The sequence below is a fragment of the Diabrotica virgifera genome, chromosome 2, assembly GCF_917563875.1.
Source record: "Diabrotica virgifera virgifera chromosome 2, PGI_DIABVI_V3a".
NCBI classification, from domain to species: domain Eukaryota; kingdom Metazoa; phylum Arthropoda; class Insecta; order Coleoptera; family Chrysomelidae; genus Diabrotica; species Diabrotica virgifera.
Window position 1 is genome coordinate 280,828,369 of NC_065444.1, and position 19,734 is coordinate 280,848,102.

Below are 19,734 nucleotides of genomic sequence, written 5' to 3' on the forward strand. Positions count from 1 at the left end.
TGTTTGGTAAAGAATGGGCCACAGCTTAACCTCAGGTTGCTGAGGTTAAAATAGGCCGATTTAAACTACCTTACCTTATTACAAAGTTTATAATAACAGAGATACAGGGTGTCAAATTTAAATATTTTTTTTATTTATTATTGAATATTTCCTGACAGGTATGAGATAACAACATGAAATTTGGTATGTGGGGATTTTTGGGTCAAGAAAACTAAATTTTATACCAAAAATGATGTATTGCCCAGAGGGCGCCATATACGCCTTCTCAGCACTCATTTATTACGTTCATTTTTTTTATCCCTCACTCTGTATAATTTTGACATTAAAATTTTTATTCTCCTATTAGTTTTACTTAAAAAAGGTATACTTTTTCATCCCCCTAAACTCAACCGTTTTCGAGATAAACGCATTTTAAATCTGCGATACACCATCATTTTTAGCATAATATATCATTGTATCTAATTCCACCCGAAAAATAACTTAAAACCATAATAATTGTACCAGTTCTCAAATTTATGTCATTGCATCGCAAATTCGATTTGAAGAAATTTGCGATACATTTTTGGATAATTTTATGGTTTTAAGTTATTTTTCGGGTGTAACTACAATGATATTATGCTAAAAATGATGGTGTATCGCAGATTTAAAATGCGTTTATCTCGAAAACGGTTGAATTTAGGGAGATGAAAAAAGTATACCTTTTTTAAGTAAAACTAATAGGAGAATAAAAATTTTAATGTCAAAATTATACAGAGTGAGGGATAAAAAAATTGAACGTAATAAATAAGTGCTGAAGGCGTATGTGGCGCCCTCTGGGCAACACATAATTTTTTGGTAGAGAATTTAGTTTTCTCGATCCAAAAAACCCCCACATACCAAATTTCATGTTGTTATCTCATACCTGTCAGGAAATATTCAATAATAAATAAAAAAAAGTTTAATTTTGACACCCTGTATCTCGGTTATTATAAACTTTGTACTTAGGTAAGTTAGCTTAAATCGGCCTGTTTAAACCTCAGGAATCTGAGGTTAAGCTATGGCCCATTCTTTACCAAACACCCCGTATACAGGGTGTCTAGAAACTCTACCGACAAACGAAGACAGGAGATTCCTCAGATAATTTTAAGACAATTTAACCAAATTCACCTAGTCCGAAAATGCTTCCTAAGGGAGCTAGAGCTCTTTGAAGATGGCGTCTTGGTACACATATTTATATTCCAGATATATATCAATTTTATCGATTGTGAATTTCTAGTACCAGTCATAGGCGTCCGTTTTGGGTGGGGTAACTGTTATTTTATCGCATAACTTTTTTGTTTTTAACTTTTAAGCATTTTTGATACTGGATTATTAGGTTGTGAGGTATTCTAGTACTAAAAGGTACTCTTATTTTAAGTCGGTAGGACACACCGTTTTCTAGAAAAATCAATTTGAAAATTTTTCGTCTCCTGAATTTGAAAAAAAAATGAAAAAATTTTTCAAAAAAAAGGTGTATTTTACTAACTTAAAGCAAGAGTCCCTTTTACTACTAGAATACCTCATAATTTAATAATCTAGTGTCAAAAATTCTTAAAAATTAAATACAAAAAAGTTATGCGATAAAATAACCGTTGACCTACCCAAAACGGACGCATATGAGCGGTACTAGAAATTTGCCATTAATGAAATCGATTCGTCTCTGGAATATAAATAAACGTACCAGTTTTCGTTTTTCTAAATAGTTTTTTTTTGAAATTTTCTTTTAATATTCAAAAATTTTCAAATCTATTTTTCTAGAAAACGGTGTATCTTATCGACTTAAAGTAAGAGTATCTTTTGGTACTATAATACCTTACATTTTAATAATCCAGACTCAAGAATGCTTAGAAATTAAAAACAAAAAAGTTATCCGATAATATAACTGTAGCCCTACCCAAGACGAACGCCTATGACCGGTACTAGAAATTTGCAATGGATGGAATCGATTTAGCTCTGGCAGATAATTATGTGTACCAAGTTTCGTTTCTGAACGTTTCTAAATAGAAGCGTTCTGGAGATATTTAAGAAAAACTAATTACCAGAAGCCATCTCAAATAGCTCTAGCTCCTGTAGGAAGCATTTTCGGACTAGATGAATTGGGTTAAATTGTCTTAAAATTATCTGAGGAATCTCCTGTCTTCGTTTGTCGGTAGAGTTTCTGGACACCCTGTATAGAGAATACACTGATCGTAAACTCTGGTTTTCAAATATTGTTCTATTTTAGTGTTTTTCAAGATCCAACTCAGTTTTCTAAATCTTGCCCACGCTAACCTTATTCTTCTGGTAATTACGACAGTTTGATTTTCCTTGTTAACTTTCAGTATGTGTCCCAGGTAGATGTATTTGCTAATTCTTTCTAAATTTATGTCGTACAACGTTATTTTTCTAATGTTAGGGGTATTCGTCATTATTTTTGTTTTTTCTAAGTTCACCTTAAAACCTACTTCTCCGAAGCTTAAAATAGTTGCGTCATCATGGTCTGTAATTTTTGGAAACTTGTAGCGAATATTACAATGTCGTCAGCATATCCCAAATAACTCAGTTTTCTTCCATTAATATGTATTCCTTTATCTGCCCAGTTAATGTCGTTAAACACGTCTTCCAGCCCCAGTGTGAATAGCTTTGGGGAGATAACATCTCCCTGGAGAGTTCCTCTGTTGATTGGTATAGCTTTGGTTTTCTCATCTATTTGTATTTTCATTGTAGCTTTCTTGTAAATATTATGTACGAGCATTCTGTATCGGCAATATATTCTGCAGTTGTTCATAGCTCTACTAAATTGCTCAAAGTTCTATGGAGTCGAATGCCTTTTCATAAGCAACGAAGCCAATGTATAAATTCAAGTGATATTCATTGGCTTTCTCTATTAGCGTTCTGACTGTGGGAAGATGATCCGCTGTACTGTAATCCTTTTGGAATCCTGCCTGCTCTACCGGTTGATAACTATCAAGCTTCGACGTTAACCTATTAGTTATTACTCTCATAATGAGTTTGTACATTTGGAACAGCAGGGAGATTGGCCTATATAGTTCTTCAGATCCTCCCTGTCTCCTCAAGAGAATTATTGTCAAACTTTCTTTCCAATCATCTGTGACTTATCTGTGAAAGCATTCGTTGAAAAGATTTTTCAAATCTTTGAGAATAATGTCTCTATCGACAACTTTAGTACACAATTCTGTGTAATTTTCGTAGAAAGTTATACTTATCTTTTCACCTTTAATAAATAATCAATTAGTTGCACTTTATATCTATCTTGAAAACTGCATCTACACCTAATATTTTACTAGATATCATAATTTCATAATCTAGGTGTACTTAATTCAATCCACTAAAGCGCGCAGCTGTTATTTGTTATAGTTTCCCGTTTTTAGGATTGTTATTTACATTCCACTTTTGTATACTTAACTCCACTAATATTTAGCCAACAATTCATTGTTGGATGTTATTATAGTAAGTGGAAAATACAACAAAACTGATTCCAGTTTTTTGCTTGGATTTATTTCAAGTAAAACAATAAACAGACCTCGTGGATTTTAGACCACTATTAAATTTACGTTTTTTGTTTGGAATCTTATGTCAAGGAAGCATTATTTTTACCTAGACTATGCTTTTGCTTATTTTACACCGTAAGGCAATTACTCTGGAGCTAAAAATAGATTTTGTTTGTAATTTTTTCTTTAAATTTACTTTTTTATGATTCGATTAGGAATTTATTTATCTAACTGCTTAAAAATTGTAATCAGATGTTGCTACTGGAGACGATATTTAGATAAAAATGAAAATAAAACTAAACTTTATACCATGCTAATGATCATGATGTGTTATAACAAAAATCGGATAACTTTGCGCTGGATCTCAGATAGAATCCCTTCGGTAGAAAATTATAGGATTTTAAATTTATCTTATATTTAGTATCAGACATTGACAAGTTATAGACTTCTCGTTCTTCTTCTTCTTTTTTTTCTTCTTCTCATATCCTTTTGCCCTCTCAGGCGTCGGATTAGGATTCCGTTTCTTCCTTTACCCATTTTCTCCTGCATTTCTATTTTGGCCATCATCTTTAATTCTTGAATACTTTTCCCTTTATTCCTTCCTTTCCTATTTACTAGATCTGATCTATCCATTTCCTTATGGATCTTCCTCTTCTCATTTTCCTTCTAATTCCCATTTCTAATATTATCTAGCAACCTGCATTGTAATTCTTCCTGGTTTCATTCTTTTAATATCCCCGAACCAGAACATTTTCTTCTGCTTATTAAAGTACTCAGTAATAGGTTTCTGATTTGTTATTTTTCTGATATATCCATTTCTCATAGGCACTTTCATGTATCCATATATGTACAGGGTTATTCACTATATTTTGACCCCCCTGCCAACTGCTTTATTTACAGAATTAGAAAAAAAAATATAACATACAAAAGGTATTTGATTTTTAAAATATGATTTTTTGGCATACATAACATACTAGTGACGTCATCCATCTGGGCGTGATGACGTAATCGACTATTTTTTAAATGAGAATAGGGGTTATGTGCTAGCTCATTTGAAAGGTAATTCAATTCTCTATTCAGTAATATACACATTAGGATAATTATTTACACAGGGTGTCCAAAATTTTTTTTTGAAGTTATACTTCTTTAGGCGCGATTGAGAGTAAAATTTCATAATACTGCGCGCATGCGCACACAGACAGTATGGCGTTTACTTGCTAAATCTTTCAAGTTATGTATAAATATATCAGTGCAAGAAAAGGTGTGAAATGAATGTAGGTATTTATAGAAAAGAATATAGGTAATTAGTGTTTTTAGTAAATATATTTATTATAATAATGAATGGGTTGCATGTGTGAGTCCATACTATTGTAGTAAAGAAAAAAGAGACGTTCTCACAAACAATTTATTTAACAACTGACGACCGGTTTCGCTGTCTACAATATTCACAGCATCTTCAGGTCACGGTAAAAGTAAAATTAAATGCTAAAAATAACAAAAAATCAGAGTTAGTTAAGTGGTCTGGTTGAAATCAAAGGGTAAAGATCAAGCCAATATTAAAGTATATATATTTATGCATACATATAAATACCAAAATGTACGTAAATATGGTTTAACAACCCTCACACTCACATACATGCAAGCATTCAAATGTAGTGGCAACTAAAGTATGTCAAGTATAAGTATAAAATGTACACTTACTTTCCGGTATAAGGGAAGAATATAGTAGTATTCAATATCATACTTTTTCTCCAAATTATGCTAAAGGGAGAGATGGTAGAGGGACAGATTTGATTGTAATGTACAAACAAAACAAAATAATTGACAGGATCTTGAGGGGATTAGTAAGGGAACACGACATTAAACCGTGAAACCAAAAATTGTTAGTTATATATAAAGTGATGTTATTTTTAAAATTTTTAAAGTGTATATTTTTAATTTAATTAGGATTATTAGATGTTGTTCTGGATGTTCAAAGAACTGATGGATGTAAGATTGGTTGTGCAATTTTCTTAAACCAGAATTGGTCAGTTGTGTATTAGTTGTGGTGTGATTGTGAAAATGTTTTAATTTTGATTTGTTGGAGACATTGAAATTAAACTGAACAATAGTAAATAGGTAAAATTTGCTAAAATTTAAAAGTGTCAAACAATAAAATCATAAAATCAATATAAAGTTATGATGATTTGTGCAGCAATGAATGAGATTTTATGAGATATTACTAAAAAGTTAGAAATAGGCAAATATGAAAAAATAGATGAAAAAAATTATGATTCACATGATATTAACATAAATGAATCATAATTTTTTTCATCTATTTTTTCATATTTGCCTTTTTCTAACTTTTTAGTAATATCTCATAAAGTCTCATTCATTGCTGCACAAATCATCATAACTTTATATTACTATAAATTTAATTTCATGTACAGTTAGTTACCTTCACATTTGAATTTAATTCTGAATTATTTATTAATGATTTTATTGTTTGACACTTTTAAATTTTAGCAAATTTTACCTATTTACTATTGTTCAGTTTAATTTCAATGTCTCCAACAAATCAAAATTAAAACATTTTCACAATCACACCACAACTAATACACAACTGACCAATTCTGGTTTAAGAAATTGCACAACCAATCTTACATCCATCAGTTCTTTGAACATCCAGAACAACATCTAATAATCCCAATTAAATTAAAAATATACACTTTAAAAAATTTAAAAATAACATCACTTTATATATAACTAACAATTTTTGGTTGCACGGTTTAATGTCGTGTTCCCTTACTAATCCCCTCAAGATCCTGCCAATTATTTTGTTTTGTTTGTACATTACAATCAAATCTGTCCCTCTACCATCTCTCCCTTTAGCATAATTTGGAGAAAAAGTATGATATTGAATACTACTATATTCTTCCCTTATACCGGAAAGTAAGTGTACATTTTATACTTATACTTGACATACTTTAGTTGCCACTACATTTGAATGCTTGCATGTATGTGAGTGTAAGGGTTGTTAAACCATATTTACGTACATTTTGGTATTTATATGTATGCATAAATATATATACTTTAATATTGGCTTGATCTTTACCCTTTGATTTCAACCAGACCACTTAACTAACTCTGTTTTTTTGTTATTTGTAGCATTTAATTTTACTTTTACCGTGACCTGAAGATGCTGTGAATATTGTAGACAGCGAAACAGGTCGTCAGTTGTAAAATAAATTGTTTGTGAGAACGTCTCTTTTTTCTTTACTACAATATTTATTATAACTTTTGTGTCTTTGGATTTGTCTTCCTCAGGAGTAAGATGAGTATTATTAAAACATTTTATTGTATATTTATTATACTTCAACCTTGTCTGTTTGTTACCGTGAATTGTCATTAGGTACGTCCGAACCGATCGTAGCGTATTTGGTATAGCATTCGGCTATACATGGAATGTTCCAACCAGACATTCAAGGAATGTTTAAAATGCTGACACAGGACTTTTCTGGGACATTTAGGGGACGTTCTTGTGCTTTTGAGAACATTCCAGGAGTTTTTTCAATGTCCTGTGTATACATTCTAGGAACATACATGGAATGTTTGGTGTTATTAGGGTTAGAGCTGATATAGAAGTTCTTTGGCCTCATCTATCCTGTCAGCTATTAGTACAATATCATCTGCAAACCTCAGACGGCTAAGCTTTTATCCGTTTATGTTTATGCCCTTTCGGTCAGCTTTGCCCTTTTATTACATACATATTTCAAAAGCGTAGTGAACAGTTTCGGCGATATGGTGTCCCTCTGGCGTACTCCACGTTGTATCGGGAATTTACGGGTTTGGCGATCACCCACTTTAACACTGGTTGTTGCGTTTTGGTATATGTGTTTAATTAAATTTATATACCGAGAGTCAATTCGGCATTCTGTCAAGGCTCTCAAAATTTTTTGTTGATTTACGTTGTCAAAGGCCTTTTCATAGTCCACAAATATTAAAGCTAGTGGTTTATTATATTCAGTGCATTTTTCTATAAGATTTTTTTACCAGTAGGTGATAGTTTGTTCCATAGCCTTTTGTAAAACCCGCTTGTTCTATGATAAAATTCCAATTTACGAAACATATTATGAAAGGGATAAATAATAAAGCTGTGTAAACACTGACGGCAATTTATTGTTAACACAACAGCAAAGAATATAAAAACTTTGTTTAGTTGACTAGTAAAAATATCACAAGATCTTCTTCAGAGTATCGAAATTTTACAAATCGGTCGTTATTATATTTTTCCGCGACCTGCCACTCTCTCTGTTCGACCATCTCGCATTTCTCATCATTTTTGTATCGTCGTCCTGCTCGCTCATTCCTGCCGGGTGTTCCTGCAGGGGGTTTCCGTTGTGATATTCCATTACTTTCTCCTTTGGGCTGGTGACTCTAATTTTAATTGTTCCGTTTGCCCCTGAAAACAAAAAACGGTCATTAATTATATTTATTATTTGTAAATCGGCTTCAGTGGGTAGATATGATTTATAATACACGACAATAAATTGTCAGAACGATAGAACAATTAACAATATTAATTAACAAAATTATAAAATACAGGAAAAATGAAGAATGAGCGAAGTAATTCTACTATTCAAAAAATAGATAAAAAAGAGCCAGAATACTGAAGATGTATCAACTTGTTAAATACTACCCTAAAACTTCCAACAAAAATTATAACTAAAAAATTAAAACTAATGAATCAGAGAAAAAGTTTAGCAGATGAACAACAGAGTTTTCGTACTGGAAGATCGTGTACAGATGTAATATTCGTGATAAAGCAAATTACTGAGAAATCACTAGGGTGTAATAGACGAGCATTTCTATGTCTGATTCACTGGAAGAAAGCATTTGACAGAGTGAGACTCAAAGATGTAATGTATCTTCTGTATAATAGAGAAGTTCCCCTAGACATAATAAAAACTATTGAAAACATCTACCAAAACAACAAAAATGGAAGTCAGAATAGATGACCAACTTACAGAACCTATAGACATAGGCATCGGAATAAGACATGGGACTCATTGATCTCTATGCTTTTCAAAATAATCATGGATGAAATCATCAAAAGTGAATCGCTTATTTATGAAAGGATATAAGTCACTATTTTAGGTAAATTGAGATTATGACAAAAATTTGTTTTTAATACTTATATATAGCGTTTAGTCATAAAAGAATATAAGTCTAGTCTTCAGTAGGTACTGTTGATAGGTAAGTAGTAAACAGAACGTTCCATTTATTTATGAAAAGATATAAGTGTCATTGACTTATATCGTTTCATAAATTTGCCAAACGCAAACTCAATCGCATGGATAGGCTGCATACACCAATGGAAGTTTTTGAAGTAATCTGTAGTTCTGCAAAGAGGCAGAAATTTACTGTACGAATAATGGTCAGAACTAATGACATTTTGAATTTTAAAAATTGGTGGTCCAAATATTACAAAAAAACGTGCCATTTTGTTGAAACTTCCGCTACATCTATTCAACGTTCACAAAAGGAGTCATTCGCCGTTTCCAGCTTTATGGAGTTCCGCTACAATCACAATACAAAAAAGGATTTGTTGAAGCATTGAAGTTTATCGATGGAGCACTAACCAGTTCCTTTGTTCTAAAAAGTCATATCAACGAAAATGTTCAACTTCCAAAGAAACGAGCTTATCCTATGGAAAAAAATCCAATTAACATAAAAATCATTGATATTCAAAAGATTACTAGGTGTCTTCCAGAATATTATCAAGAATTTTATGAGGAAATAATTGGTTGGTCAACCACTGAAGTGGAAAGTACTGAACGTATGAGTATCTTATAAAAAACTGCTTTTAATTTTTATTTTTTTAGTTTAAAATATTTCGTGTGTTAATAACTGGAAATAGAGTTGGCCAATAAACGTTTTCTTTTTGTTAATTTCGACAAATGCGGCCAAAAATAATAGTTTGTACATTTTTTTTTAAATTAATTTGTGAAAAGATATAAGTCAGACGAATAAAATATTGAATAAAATATCTATTAATTAAAAAAATCAATCTACATACAATACTGTTATCAAACCTATAATAAACAAATACATATTCCAGGAAAAATCACAAGTTTTTTATTTGTTTCAAATATAAACACTTTTTTAAATTATCTCAAAACTTCATTATTGTGATTTATATTATATCCTTTCATATATAAGCGATTCAAGTATGAACAAAGAAAGAGGATACAGAATGGGAAACAAAGAAGTAAACAAACTATATTATGCAGACGAGGTAATATTGATAGACTAAGATGAAGATATTCTGCAAAGATTAGTCTACAGATTTAGCATAAGAGCAAAAAAATTGAATATGACAATTTCATCTTAGAGAACTAAAACAATAGTAATAAGAAAATAACAAATAATATGTAAAATATGTAACAATAAAACACTAAAAACGTTTGTTTTCTATACTTCCATAAAATTTATTACAACTATGTGACTACAGCTGTTTCGGCAGATTGCCTTTCTCAAGTGATTTAGATTACTATGGGTTTGCCTTTTTAAAGTACAATTTAACTGAAGAAGTTGAGGAGTGGGGAGCTGTTTGTCTCGAGTTGGTCATTCAAAATTATATCTGTATTTTTCAATTCATTAATTTCCATAGATTCTAATAAAGATAGCTTAAGGCCTTTATTTTGAATATGCAGAATTTGAAACTGTTCATTAAAAGAATGATTATGATCTAGAAGGTGAAGTGCGTATGTAGAAGTGTCTGATTTTCTATTGTTGAAAGCCCGTTTGTGTTCTGCTATCCGTTTGTTAAAGGTTCTGCCAATTTGACCGATGTAAGTTTTCGGACAGCCACCACAAGTTAGTTTGTAAACACCACTTTGTAGTTGTTTTCTCTTTCGGCTCTTATTGTTCTTAATATAGTTGCTTAAGTTGTTTTTAGTTCTGAAGGCTGGTGTTATTCCTTTCTTTTTTATGTATCTGGCTATTTTTGTTATTATCTTGCCAGTATATGTGATAGAGCAGAAGATACTGGGTTCTTTCTGTGGTGGTGGATAGACTAATTTTAGGGCTTTCTTATGAAGTTTTTGGTTTAAAAGCCATAAAAAAGCCCTGAAATTAGTCTATCCACCACCACAAAAAGAACTCAGTACCTTCTTAGACATCTGGGTCAAAATACATAAAAAACTTATGTACAGGGCCGGCGATAACGGGCCTGCAAGGGATGCACTGCAGGCGGGCGCCCCTGTTAAGGGGGCGCCAAACTGAGCTTTTTGTTCAGCTGGTGCAATACAAAATATCAATTTAAAAAACCGAAGGGCGCCTATGCTAGTGTTGCAGGCAGGCGCCTTATACCCTAGCACCGGCACTGCTTATGTAAGTCCATTTAAATAAAGGAGCCCGTAGCACCCCCCTCCTGGACAACGCACTAATTTGTTTATAAGCCAAAAAAGTGTTTATAACTTTAAAACATTGCTGAGGCTGCTCAAATAATCCGATTTCAATTCTGTAAAGTGCATTAAATAGGTGGAGTGCTTCTTTATATGTAAAAAAATTGACAAATCTTTGTATGTTCTAGTTTTTGTTGTGGAAGATTTTAAAAAATTTTAATTTTTTAAAAAAGTTTAGATTGCAAAATTATTATGCAAAATCTAGTAAGTCAATTTTAATGAAATTTGGTGGACGGTTTTAGCACATTACAAAAATTTTCTAAGCCAATTAGGAAGGTTCCAAGTGTAACCTAAGATGGAAAAACGTTGAATAAGGACAGGCTTGTTTTGCCCCCTTATTTTATATTTATTGCTATTTTGCAGCAAGGGTGTTAAATTAAGACATTTGCAATCAATCGTATCTGATAGAAAATTTAATTATCTTTGTTTTATTCTTATACGACTTTGTTCTAAAATGAATCGTTTTAAAGTTATAAGCAAGGAAAATAGAAAAAAATTTTTTGAAACTTTTAAATATTTTATTATGTTTCGGGAATATTTGAGAAGGAGCATAAGTCAATTATTATTAACGAAGTTATCACCTAACTTTATCCGCAAAAATCCGAATGCCACCTCTCACATCCACCTAAAAAAGATCCTTCCTGGTCTATACTATTTTTGTGATATTTTCTAACATTTTTGTTATGGTCACAGTCAAAACACAATAATTCTAATTTGTCACAATTAGAAGATATTTATGTGATACTATGTTTAAATACACGATATGAATAATGGCTTAACATTGAGTAATTTAAAATAATTTTCTATTTCAGATGTGTGATTTTTGTAATGATTAACTGCAAATAATAGTAAGTGTTTATTTTGTTTTATTATACAGGGTGTCCAGAAACTCTCCTTATAAACGAAGACCGGAGATTCCTCAAGTGATTTTAAAACAACTTAATCCAATTCACCTAGTCCGAAAATACTTCCTAAAGGAGCTTGAGCTCTTTAAAGATGGCGTCTTATAATTAGTTTTTTTTTAATAGCTCCAGAACGCTTATAATTATGTAGAAAAACGAAAACTGGTACGCCTATATTTATCTTCCATAGATAAATCGATTCCATCAATTGCGAATTTCTAGTACCGGTCATAGGCGTCCGCCTTTATTCGTCATTTTTAACAATGGGTTATTAATTTGTGAGGTATTCTAGTATAACGGTAAAAGGCACCGTTTTTTTTCATTTTTTATTCAAATCCAAAAAACGAAAAATTGTCAATTCAATTTTTCTAGAAAACGGTGCATTGTACCGAATTAAAGCAAGAGTACCGTTTAGTACTAGAATACCTCACAATTTAATAATCCATTGTCAAATATGCTTCAAAGTTTAAGATAAAAAATTGTGGGATAAAATAACCGTTGCTTTATTCAACAAATAGGCGTACCAGTTTTCGTTTTTCTAAATAGAAGCATTCAGAAGGTATTAAAAAAACAATTACAAGGTACTATCTTTAAAGAGCTCTAGCTAGCTTAGGAAGTATTTCCGGACTAGGTGAATTGGATTAAAATTAATTATTATTGTCTTAAAATGGTCTGAGGCATCCCCGGTCTTTGTCTGTAACGTGTCAATATTTAAATAAATGTTTTCTTGCTACATTTTTTTATGATTCATTTAATACCATAATATCACAATTTGAAATTATAATTTAAATTATTCTGTGGACTTTATATAAAGAATAAGAATGTCGTGTGACATTTACAGGAAAATGACATATTTAAATTATTTTTTCTACAATCACTTGGTAAAGAAGATTTTTTCGCTTGTCAATGTACCGTTACTTTATCGCTCTATCGCTCTAGCGTCGTCCGTAGCAACCATATCACCTTACAATACAAGCAAATTGTACATTCATACTCATAAACGCTCGTAGTCCGTAGTAACCATAGATCCATACAATACAAACAAATTGAATATTTAAACTTATAAAGCTAATGATCTAAAAATAGTTTCATTTTATTAAGTGATTGTAGAAAAAATGTTGTATGTATTACAAGTAAAAAGTAACATTATTGCTTTCGAGTAATTACCGCGCTCCATTACCATTACTCTCAAGCAATAATGTATCACTTTTCGCTCTTAATACATAAATAACTATTTCTTTAACTGTAATAATATCATTTACATATTTACATTTACAATCTGTAATAATATCACAATAGGTAAATTGCGTAATTCAGAATTATATCTGTATTTTTTAATTTATTAATTTTCATAGATTCTAGTAAAGATACCTTTATTTTGAATATGAAGAATTTGATACTGTTTATTAATTAAAAAGAATGTGTGTGTACTTTGTACGCACGTAAGAAGATATTCTTCTATTATATAATAGGTAATTTAAACGAAGTAAATATACTTAAAAGGTTATTTCTACTTATTTTATTTAAAAATCAAACTAACTTTCTTATCTACCAGTTTAAAAAAAAAATATCTTCAAAAATTATATAATAATATACAGTGGAACCTCGATAAGTCGGCCCCCGATAACCCGGAAGTCCGGCCAACCCGGACCGATTTTCATCAGACAAACATTTCAACAATAAAAATGTATTGTATTATGTTAAAACATTTTATCTGCAGCCGCTTCTGGAATGTCTTAAAAATATCGAGTTTCATTGATAAAACTTCCCTTCGACCATAATATAATATTTGAGAGATAATGGGTATCTGTGTAATTTGAACTATGATAGTAAAAATGACTCATGCACACGGCGGCGGCAGAGCGACGTTCATTATCGCAAACAACAGGCACCTGTTATTCCTTTATCTATTTTCAACTGTCTTTTAAAAAATTGTTTTTTAAACAATGGTCTTTTAAACAATGAAAGAGTCACTGTTCTTAAATTACATAACATCGTTCCGATGGCAGACCAGATGAAATTGACGCAACCGAAACTGACTGAGTTTTTTGACCTAGAAATGAACAATACTCTATATTGTCTATACTAAACTCTATACAACTATAGGTAAGTTAGATGTGTACTGTGCATATATATTTCATGTTATTTTAATTATAAGGGACTTTATATATAAGTATACCGTATTTTATTAATTTTTAGCATGCTCTCCGGATAACCCGGATTTTCGATAACCCGGATCGGCCGCGGTACCGATTAATCCGAGTTATAGAGCAGAAATGTGAAGAGACAATGGGAAACAAACAATTCGGTTTCAGAGAAGGATTGGGAACAAGGGAAGCTTTGTTCTCAATGTTAACATTACTTCAACGATCATGGGAAGTACAGAAACCAATTTACGTCTGCTTTATAGATTTTGAGAAGGCGTTTCATAGAGTTCAACATGATAGGTTGTTTGAATATCTAGAAATGATTGGAATAGACGATAAAGACCTGAGACTTTTACAACATCTATATTGGAATCAAGAAGCTTCTATTCTGGTAGACGGCAAAGAAACAGACAAAATTTGCATTCAAAGAGGTGTCAGACAGGGTTGTGTGTTATCCCCAACTTTGTTTAACGTATACTCAGAAATAATTTTTAATGAAGCCTTGGAAGGACAATGTGGACAATCGGGGGAGAAACTATTAACAACATCAGATATGCAGACGACACCGCGATCATGGCTGAAAATATCGAAGATCTTCAATTGCTTATAGATCGAGTCACTAGAGAATGCTCCAATAACGGACTTAACATAAATGCAACAAAGACAAAGTTACTTGTGGTTAGTAAACAAGACGTCGGCCCTATGCAACTAATTGTCAATGATGAATCAATAACAAAAGTTAACCATTTTAAATACCTAGGATGTTGGATAAACGAGACACTAAATCCGGATGAAGAAATTAAAACTCGTATAGAAATTATCGTAAGAAACTTAGATCTATTCTGAGCAACTCTCAGCTGAACTTACAACTAAGAATCAAGTTCCTAAAATGTTATGTGTATCCTGTATTACTATATGGATGTGAAACCTGGATCATGAAGGTTAACATGATGAACAAATTAGAAGCCTTTGAGATGTGGTCGTATCGTAGAATGCTCAGAATATCTTGGGTTCAACGCATTTCAAACAGAGAAGTCTTAAACAGAGTAGGTCAAGGCGAAGGTGACTTAATGAAGATGATAAAAAAGAGAAAACTTGAATATCTGGGGCATATAATGAGAGGTAGCAGATACAGGATGCTGCAGTTAATACTCAATGGAAAAATCGACGGAAAAAGGGGAATTGGTCGAAAGAAATATTCATGGCTCCGAAACCTTCGTCAATGGACTGGCTTATCAGCAGATCAATTGTTACATGACGCACAAGATCGAGAACGATATCGGCAAATTGTTATGGAAGCTACCCACGCCTAAAAATTTGGGCACGGTACTTAAAGAAGAAGAAGATAGAGGTTCCACTGTACTTACAATCATAAAATCTATAAAAAAAAATAAAAGAATAATAACTTGCTTGGGGCTTGAACCCACTTCACGTCTACCGCGCCGTACGAAAGTTGACGCCATTTCAAACTGCACCAAACTCTCGTATACGTCATGTGGGAATATACACAAACTAAACGTTTACACCCTAAAATTTATATGAATTAAATAAAATTATTAGTTTGATTTTTGTCGAAATAAAATACAACAAAATATAGAGTAAGAAAACCATATATGAGATGAAGATTTGTAGAAAGTATGTAAATTAAAGCATTGCCTACTAATAGGTCACTACATTATTTTGTTTAAATTTTTCAAATAGATAGGTATTGAAACTATTAGGTATTTCCAACTGAAACGTTTAGAATTACGTACCTGCGGCTTTTCAAAACTATTTAAAAAGTCACTATAATTATAAATTTGATTTTATTTCTGTCCACACATCAATAAAAACTAATAATATACAATATTTTTGTTTACCGATAACCTCCATATTGAACAATTATTGACAGATCATTTCAAAATTTCAACACCCAATCAGAGCCCGTATAACAACTAATAACATACTGTCGGTGTGCGCATGCGCGCGGATCAATCAAATTTTACCCTCAATCGATTCGCCGCTAAAGAAGAATATCTTCAAAAATTATTATCTAGAAGGTAACGTGCGTACATAGCATCTGTTTTTCTATTATTGAAAGCCGTTTTTTGTCCTGCTGTGCGTTTGTCAAAGTTCTGTCAGTTTGAACGATGTAAGTTGACGTTGTCGTAGTAATCCAGGCTGTATCGTCGCCCCCGTTAGGTAAATTATTCCGATTCGATTTTTTTGCACAAACTTACTCAAAAGAGGTCTTTATAACATCACTTGGGTCACTCTGAACAAAAAAAGTCTCTTCTGATTTTTCTCTAAAATTGATTGTTATCGAATTATACTCCATTTAAAATTTGAAAAATGCGAAAATGGCCAATTTCAAGGCTTAATAATAATAACTAATAAAGAGATGCAACATTCCGGCTATCCAATGGTACTTCTCACTCGCACTCACATTGACGGCCGCGGCCGTCTCAATAGACGCCTAGCGCTCATTGTTGATTATTAAAAATAACATCTTAGTAATAAACTCATGACAATAATTTCTTCAGAATCTTGTAGAGGAGACTTTAATCTTTGATTTGGTCAGTTTCTGACTTTCATAAAAATTATTTTTACCGAGTTATTAAGCCTAGAAAATGGTTAATTTCGCGTTTTTTAAATTTTAAATCGCCTATAATTTGACAAAAATTAATTTTAGAGAAAAATCACATGGAACCTTTTTTATTCAGAATGGGCCACAGAATCTAAAAAAAATTATCCGAAGTGAAAATATTATTTTTGTGAATTTGTTTGCAAACAATTGTTAAAACAATTTTTCGACCAAGGTACCGCCTGGCACTTTATGAACTTGTTATAAGGACCTCTTTTTGAGTAAGTTTGTGCAAAATATCGAATCGGAATAATGTACCTAACGGGGGCGACGATACCTACGTATTATTAATTATAAGGCTTAGGGCTTATTAATTAGTTAAATTAAATCAGAAAATTGTTAAAATAAAAATTTTATGTATCAACTACTGTAATCCCATCAGGAAACGACCTGGATTAATCTCAAGAGGCCAGGACCTCGATTTTTGACCCTTCCCTTCGTTATCGAACGTATTCGTTTCATATATGTTTAGTATACGAAGCGAATAAGTTCGATAACGAAGCGAAGGGTCAAAAATTGAGGCCCTGGTCATTTTGTATTTACTATAAATAAATATAAATATAAATAAAAAATATAAAATATACCTACAGCCTGGTCTAGGTATAGTGACAAGAGCGCCCATATAAAATTTTTTAGGGGGTGGGGGCAAACGTATTTTTTGACAAAAATACGTTTCTCTATATATGTACAGTGGAACCCCGATAAGTGGGCCCCGATAACCCGGAACTCCGGCTAACCCGGACCGATTTTTATCAGACAAACATTTCAACAATAAAAATGTATTGCTGTTACAAAATCTCGTGAACCTAATTCATTCATTTGGTGACGTCAATATACGAACGAAACGATTGATGAATCCGACATTACTGAAAATATCAGGGTGCAGATGGGACCCTGTCGCGCAATTCGCAGCAAATAAAATAGTCGTATGTTTTTGGCTTCATTTTATTTCGTTTATACATACGCATTTTCAAGGTTCACGAGGTTTTGTACCAACTCTATGTAATATAATATTTGAGAGATAATGGAACCGGATTGAACTACATATAACATAGTAAAAATGACTCATGGTACACCACATTCATTGTCGAAAACAACATGCACCTGTATTATCCTTTATTTCTTTGAAACTGTCTGTGTTAGCATTGTTCAGAAAAGACTATTAAAATTCTTTTTTTAACAATGTTCTAGTCATCACTTTTATTAAATAACATAACATCAGAGACGGTATTATGTGTAGTAAAGTCGTATTATTGTTCGCTTCCGTTTTGTAATCGTTCGTAAATTTATTCAGATTTTGTGTTTGCGTGTCTTTTGTCTATAAGGGCAACAAAACGCAAAAATGTTGTAGTGACAATGGAAAAGAAACTAGAAGCATTAAGTAGAATTGATAAAGGTGAATCTTGCAGCATTATATTATGGTGTCGGTACATCTACAGTATCGGATTGGAAGAAAAATAGAACTAAAATCGAAGAATTTTTTTTTTCAAAATGATAACAAAAGACAGTTTAATCGGTGCAAAGCTAATAAAGCTAAGAATGAGACTTTTGACGACGCTTTGTATGTGTGGTTTTGTGTGGAATGCGAACGTGGTTTACCAGTGTCTGTGTGACAATTATAACGGAGTTTATCTGTAAGCATACCATATTTTATTAATTTTTACCATTTTCTCCGGCTAACCCGGATTTTCGATAACCCGGATCGGCCGCGGTCCCAATTAATCCGAGTTAACGGGGTTCCACTGTATATACAATACAAATTTCATTTTTTGTTTTTTCCCGAAAAGCTAGAGGGGCTACGGTCCCCGCTTGCCCGTAGGTATGGGCGCCTATGTATAGCGATTCATTGAACTATCGAGCGTATAAATTTTCCATGTATAGTCTTATTTATGACAAACTTGCTGCTCACTGCAAATGATTTCGAATCAGGTAGGTATCTACATATAAATTTAGAGAATCTGTTACTTTATTACCCAATTGTACAAACAATTTATTTTCAGCTCTCTTACTTTATTTATAAGCTTAACGAGTTTGGATTTCGGTACATAATGAACTAAAATTAATCGCGTTTTTTTTTGGAAAACATTTGTTAGGCATGTGGTTACAGCGTAAACAACTACAAATCATCGACATCGATTTTTTATATCAAGTCTAGTCTAAAGTACACAAAATTAGTAATTTATTATTGTTGGTAATAGTTATTGGACCTATTAATCTTAACAAGTGTAAGCTAAATTATCAGAAAATATACATCAAAATACCACATAGTGATCAAGGAATTCATTAGGTAAGTCTATTAAAATATCATTCACCCGAGTCTATCTGTGAAACAATAATCGGTTTCCCAAAGTTAAAAATCTTATACATGTTTTTGAAGGTTCTAAACGTAAACGAAGGATCATCATCAATCAGGCAATCGCGTCCACTGCTGGACATAGGCCTCTTTCAGTTATTTCCAGTGTTCCGTACATTGTTCCGCTTTTAGCCAGTTTTCCGCTACTCTTTATATATCGTCGGTCCATTTAGTCGTTGGTCGTCCTCGGCTTCTTTTGTAATTTCTAGGCCTCCATTCCATGATTCGTCTTGTCCACCGTCCACTTGTGTTCTAATAAAATGCCCTGCCCAGTTCCACTTATACCGTTGTAGATACAGTAAGGTCTCGTTTTATGCGGTGGATACGTTCTACAGAAAAGCGCATATAAAAAAATCGCATTAAAAAAGACTTTACTTGCATTGAAAAAGTAGGAATAAGTTCCGTAATTTTCTAAAATCACATAAAACCAAAACGTTTGTCCACCATTTTAAATATAGTCTTAAAAAAGTAATAAAAAAAGTAGACTTACGATATTGATATGGCAAAAACCTCTTCTAATGAAATAGCCCAGTAAATGAACGGGAAATCCGGCGATACCGTGTAATTTTCAGGGGCAACTCCGAATTGCATGAAAATTTGGATTTAAGTTCTACTTACCCTCCACTTCAAAGTTGAAATTGTGCCGTTGGTTGCTTTTACTTGGGGGGTGACAGTCACCTCTTCTTGGGGGTGAAAAAACATACGTTCAAGAGAAGACCGAAAATGCATAAATTAACTGATTTTAAGCAACT

The 19,734-nt window shown here is 32.3% G+C and overlaps 1 protein-coding gene across 1 annotated transcript in view; it reads right to left on the reverse strand.

Moving 5' to 3' along the window:
• Positions 1 to 7,649: 7,649 nt before the first annotated feature.
• Positions 7,650 to 19,734, reverse strand: part of LOC126879895 (tachykinin-like peptides receptor 86C) — an 883,727-nt gene continuing 871,642 nt past the window's right edge. The window contains exon 11 of the mRNA XM_050643239.1: positions 7,650 to 7,950. Within this exon, the coding sequence (XP_050499196.1) occupies positions 7,754 to 7,950 (197 nt within the window). The 3' untranslated portion in view covers positions 7,650 to 7,753. The remainder of the gene's footprint in view (positions 7,951 to 19,734) is intronic.